Source organism: Muscardinus avellanarius, assembly GCF_963383645.1.
Source record: "Muscardinus avellanarius genome assembly, chromosome: 8".
In the NCBI taxonomy this organism is placed as follows: Eukaryota; Metazoa; Chordata; class Mammalia; order Rodentia; family Gliridae; genus Muscardinus; species Muscardinus avellanarius.
Window position 1 is genome coordinate 104455428 of NC_137794.1, and position 6349 is coordinate 104461776.

The following is a 6349-nucleotide window of genomic DNA, read 5'->3' on the forward strand; positions in this document are numbered from 1 at the left end:
AGTTTTCATTCTTAACAGAATAGTTATTCAAAGCCAGGCTTCTGGAAATAAGTTTCCAGTGATATTTCTAATTAAGAAAAACACATAGACAAAATATTTTGATGCTGACATGCATATGTAAATTATATTTATATTTTACATGCACACATGTCTGTATATAATTTATCAAAGTAGAAGAATTATTAAATGAGAGTTACTGTTGTCTTATAGTAACCAGATAATACAAGCTTAACGTGAAAAAACATGATCAATTGTTTGAAGCTGTTTACTTAACCAGAAAATATGCTAGACATGGATGCTATGATTCTGTTATAAAAATACTGTCTCCAGGTTTTTTTTCCAGCACAATAAAAATATGGCATCCAATATATACTTGAGTTCAGTGAGTACCTGGTGATAGACAGTAAACAAAAAGGATCCTGATTCTTATTTATATACCTATTATCAAGAGAAATCTTTACTTAAAATGTGATCATATAGCAAATTAGCTCTTTGTTAAAAAGAAAAATTGCCTGTTCCCAACTCTACAAGAATCATCCCCCCTACACCTAAAACACTGATGGACTCAGAATGAAAACTGCTGGTGACAATTGTGGTTGAAAAAGTGAATGTGGTTCTCCTTTAGAGGCAGAGATGGAAGCCAGAAGCAAGCCTCATCTCCTGCTGCTCCTCCTGCTTTTCAGCATGGTCTTCTCCCAGACATTGGCATGGCCTCTGCTTGGACCACCTTCTCCTATGAGGTCAGTTTCCTTTTGAGAGAAGTTAACTTTCAGTGGAGACAAACATTCTTTGCTGTATCTAAATGAGAACTTATTTTGGACAATGACATGTTTTAAGCTATTTATAATCATTTAAACCCTTCGATTTATGTGTTGAGTGAGTTCTTTCCCAACGTCAAAGTAAAATTATCGTCGAGTCCTGGAATTCACCTCCTGAATAGGAGAGGGAATAAGTGACTACTTTGTGTTCCCAAACTAAGGATTGTGTTTCCAAACAGGGTAGGATTTGCCTTTTATTAAAAACCAGCGTTAGATAAGTAAGAAGCTTTTATGTACTGTCCTTTGAGTCTAATTCATTTCTGGTGGAAATACAATTATTTTGTTCCCAGCCTATTTTAGTTCATTTCTTACATCAGTCAGTAAATAACTGGAAGGTAGTAGTTTATTAGTGAAAAATAGAGATTTAAGTTAGATAGAAATCTGTCTAGGTAGAGTCACTTGATCAGTATTAAAAATTGTGGGACAACTGTTCCATGGAGACGTATTTCCACTGCAGTGTACTTAGTTTGAACAAAAAAATCCTTAGTTTTCTGGCTTGATATGCAAAACTACATATTGCATTCCATATGTCAAATGCATAATGCATAGAACAACTCATATTTAACAATTTACCCGAAGTGAAATAAATATATGATAAACGACTAAACAGTAAATCAAAACTCTGTCAGCCTGATTTTTTCCCCTTTCAGTTTACAAGTATTATTATCTCTAAAGGCCAATCTTTCCCCTGCTTGTCAACCCCTATTCTTTGCTTCAGGTACACTTACGTTCCATGGAGAATTCTCTCTCAGGTGTTGGTGTGCTCTGTGAAACTTGCTGAAAGCTTTCTCCTATGTTGCTCTGACAACTAAACAGAATGGTTCTATCTAAATGGTTATATCGCAACAGGTGAACATGACGATAGTGTTGAAGCCTGCATGGACTGTTTCCTGTTATTCACTACAGCTACTATCACAAAAGAAACAAAAGGGCTCAGAAACTGATACTCTCTGTGGAAATTTACCCTATCGATGAAAACATTCACATACACAATTTTAATAGTGAGCTGTTGTTAAAAATGCGCTTGTATCTACAATAGAGCTCAGTTCAGTAGTCTATTTTTAGTCTTGCAGTATAGCATCATGCATTCCTCACTGAGGTTGTTCTAATATATAAAGCTAGAAACCAAAAGGCCCCACAAAATTCACTGAATTTGAATGACAATTCATCAATGAATATATTCTTCAGACTTGACCAATGCAGAGAAACGTATCATGCCATGGAAAATTTTTGAAGCACAGCATAAGGACCCAGAGAGAGAGAAGCAGAGAATACTCAGGTTTCAAGAGATATTTGGGGTAACTGATACTGAATAAAACAAAATTCATGAATTGCTATCAGTCTTAATATTAAGTAGAAAGTTATACAAAATTTCTATTTGTGTGATCTATTTCTACCTGTTAAGTTTGACATTGAAAAGTAGAGATATTCTTGGTGTAGTGAATTACATCAAGAAAATGTACTTTGCTTGATAATCTGATAGGATTGAATTAAGCAGCAACTTTGCTATATCTAGCTTAGAAAAGCTGAATGGCATCTATTTTGTGGGCTAATAAAATAAACTTAAATGTATATTCTCAGTAATCATAGCAGCCACTAAGTCAAACCATTCTAGTCTCATAATGTGAGTAAATTATTTTTTTCCAAGATTTTTAAGTATCTTATTTCAAATGGTTGCAAAGGCATGAGCACTAACTTCTGAGAAAGGAATTATTAAATGCATGATTTTCCCTAATAGGTTGGATGATAGGGAGCCACTTGATGACATGCATGAACGTGATCGAGTTTCATTAAGAGCAAACACCGACCTCTTGCCAAATGCATTAACCGAATATGACGACGATAAATATTATGATCCACCCAAGTGAGTTTATTTTCATTACTTGTTTTATTAAAAACATATTTTAGAACTATAAGTGTTCTAGTCTGAGCTTACCATGAAGCTAGTACTACATCATAATGCCACAGGTTTCCCTGGGTCTTAGCTGCATTCAGCCTGATCAACAGTGGCTCTGGCAGCTACACATGATTCTCATGTAGAAATGTTGCAACTGCCTAGAAGGACACATGGCTTACTCACATTCCTGTCCACACAATGTCAACCTGACAGACGGAACCAAATCTGGAGAAAATACAGCACTTAGGAATCCGTGATGGAGGGAGTTCTAAGGAAAGAGTTTAATTTCTAAGGAAAAGATGTTTCATAGTTAGAGCTGTCCATTCATAGAACTGCTTGTCTGGGATAGTTTTTCAGTACAGATCACGTAGCATTTTAGTAAAGACAAAATATGAAAGTTTTTCATCTGCACAAAAAGTTATTTCATAAATTCTGGGATAAAAATATTTATTTATTTCAAGTATTTTGGCAGAAGATACAACAACAGATAATTATGTTTGTGATCTTGCCAAAATTAGCATATCTTCCAATTACATTTTTCTTCATTTAGGGTAGCAGAAAAATATGTAGAAATTGTAAATATATTTTCATAGCAATATTTCTCAAAAAGAAATGTATTTTAACGATTCTACCAATGAATAATAATAGCATATACTTCTGAAACAATTCTTTTATTTAATTTTGTTATCTTGGCCTAGAGCCATAACCCAAGATTTGCCCGTTAATATGAATACCTTTATATAAATGACCATAAAATATCTTTTGTTAGGGTGTTAGGATAACCTCCTTTTGATCTAGTTTTAATAAGTTTCTGTGTTAATTACTGAGCTAGAATAATATTCTAAAATACTATTTACAAAATAATGACTGTTCTTTCTTCTCTGTTGTAGATATCCCAGACATGCTGATGGAGTGTTTACCAGTGACTACAGTAGGCTCTTGGGTCAACTTTCTGCCAAAAAGTACCTTGAATCTCTTATTGGAAAACGAGTCAGGTATAGAAAATTCATTATTTTTATCAAACATATTTTTCATTGTTAATCTGCGAGTCATATTTTCACTGTTGATAAGTTACTTATCGTGTTCAAAATTGAAAAACTTTTAGTAATGTTTAGTTAAGTAGAATAATGTATATTCTTGAGCAAACATAATAGGGCATAGATTGAAGTGATAAGTCTTTTTAGCAAAATCATATTTATATATGATTTCAATGTATTTTTAAAGTATGAATCATTTACAAACCTGCAATTGCATCGTGCTAGACATAGTAACGAATATTCTGGAATGTTGGTGCGGTTCACGGCTGCTGGTTAAAATCTTGGGTTTTCTTCTCTTCACATTTCTCAGCATGGACGACCCAAAAGACATTGTGCCAATGAAACGCCACTCAGATGCAGTCTTCACCGACAACTATACCCGCCTTAGAAAACAAATGGCTGTAAAGAAATATTTGAACTCAATTCTAAATGGGAAGAGGAGGTAATAATAATAACAACAACAGAGAATTTATTAAGCTGAGACATTATGAATTACTTTCAAAGTTTAAGCTACATATGGAGAACTCTTCGCCCTCCCCTGATCACCCCCAAGTAATCATTATCAACTGTGGCTGGCCTGATACCACCCTGGAAACTTTTTAAAATACTGATGTCTGAGCCTTACCCAAATCAATTGCCAGGAAATCATCTCCTTTGGAGATGCAGAACCACATATCAGTATAGTTTAAGACCTCCCCACTCGATTCTACTATTCAACCAAGATTAAAAAATGATAGCAAGGCTGAATCTGGGGACAGATTTTTATCAAAAGTGTTGATTTTTTTTTTTGCTATACTGGGGATGGAACCCAGGGGCATCCCACATTTGAGCTACAACCCCAGTCCTATTTTTTATTCTTTATTTTGAAACAGGGTCTCACTGAGTTGCAAAGGGGCCTAAGTAGCTGAGGCTGGCTGTGAACTGTGATCCTCCTGTCTCAGCCTCCTAAAAACTAGGATTACAAGTGTGCACCACCATACACAGCTTAAAAGTATTTTTTTTTGCACTTCTACTAGTGAATTATAGTCTCACATCATAATGCAGTTCAGAGTGATAGTGACGTACATGCACACAGCACTTGGTGGGCTTTGCCCCAGCATTTTCCCCACACTCTGCCCGTTTCCAAGCAGGGTATTGAGACTGGCATTTGTATTCTCATCTATGTCTGTAATGTTAACGGAACTGATTCTTTCATTAATTCTCCCTCCCCCTCTCCTTCCCCTAGACCACCTCCCTGGCTCCACTGAAGGTTTTCTTCCATGACTGAAAGTCCTTTTCATATCACAATTACTCCTTAGCTTCCACATATGAGAGAAAACATATGACCCTTCGCTTTAAGTGTCTGGCTAATATCACTTAGCATAACATTCTCCAGATCCATCTATTTTCCTGCAAATGACATAATTTTGTTCTTCTTGATCACTGAGTAAAATTTTATTGTGTATATCCCATACTTTTGTAATCCATTCATCTGATGGACACCTGGGTTGGTCCTATAATTTGGCTATTATGAATTATGTTGCCATAAACATAGATATATATCCATGTATTACTATAATATTCTGATTTCAGTTTCCTTGGAAAGATACCCAAGAGTGGTATAACTGGAATATATACATATATATACATACACACACACACACACACACACACACACACACGTATAGTGTTAATTTTTAAGTATGTAAATTCCAATTCACAATTTGGCAATGCTCAGAACCACTTCCATGTGCATAGTCAATCCCTTTTCTTAACCCACAACTTAACCATGAGGCATTTTTTTTTCCTTTTTGCATTGTTAATGCTTATGTATTTACTTTTCTCTTTAAATTTAAAAAATTTTATTGGTGCATTGTAGTTTACATGATGGTGTACTATGAGGCATTTTTTATATTCAGGTTCTATAAAACCTGTGTCTCTCTAGGATATGCAGAGTTTGGACAAAATATACAGAAAGTAAAGTGGTGTCTGTTTTTATTCTAGTTATTTTATGTACACAGGGTCTACTATATATAATTTTGTTTAGGTGAAGACAGATGAGATTCTTCTCTTTTTGCCCACTAACTTATAATTCTGAGAGAGTAATTTTAGACACTAAAACTGAGGAGCAATTAGCAGGTAATAACTAAACTCAACAATGAGTACTGAAGGCTGGATTGCCTTGCAAAGCACAGAGGGCAGCTCAGTCACTATGTCGTAATTGTCTCTTTTGAAAGATTCTCATCTACGATGCTTAACATGTACAATTTCCCTCTGATCTGCAGCCCTGATGAAGATTATGACCCTCCCAAAGAGTAGAGAAATGATGAAAACGCTCTTTAGAGTGGAGCTGATGGCCCAAGGTGAGTATATCTGTGCATTCTTACTGAATTCTTAGCCATCACCTCCTTATATAAGGAGGGAAGAATCGCTCCATGAGAAACACCAGGGGCTAAATAATTTTGTTTTTTATCCTGACACCTCATCTAAGGACACATCTGCTTGAAGTGGACCCCAACTCAGTGAACAACTTACGTGATTCATGCACTGTTCTGATCACATAAAAGAAACTGCTCACAATGAGCACATGGTTTGGTATCAGAGTGGTAGTCCTAGAT

The 6349-nt window shown here is 35.4% G+C and overlaps 1 protein-coding gene across 1 annotated transcript; it reads left to right on the plus strand.

Annotated features, from left to right (window-relative positions):
- Window positions 1-633: 633 nt before the first annotated feature.
- On the plus strand, window positions 634-6050 carry VIP (vasoactive intestinal peptide; the record flags this gene model as incomplete). The annotated part of the gene is made up of 5 exons (XM_080700150.1): window positions 634-740; window positions 2557-2682; window positions 3606-3710; window positions 4063-4194; window positions 5969-6050. The coding sequence occupies 5 exons, from the start codon at window positions 634-636 to the stop codon at window positions 6048-6050; spliced, it is 552 nt and encodes a 183-aa protein (XP_080556276.1).
- Between the last annotated feature and the right edge of the window lie 299 nt (window positions 6051-6349).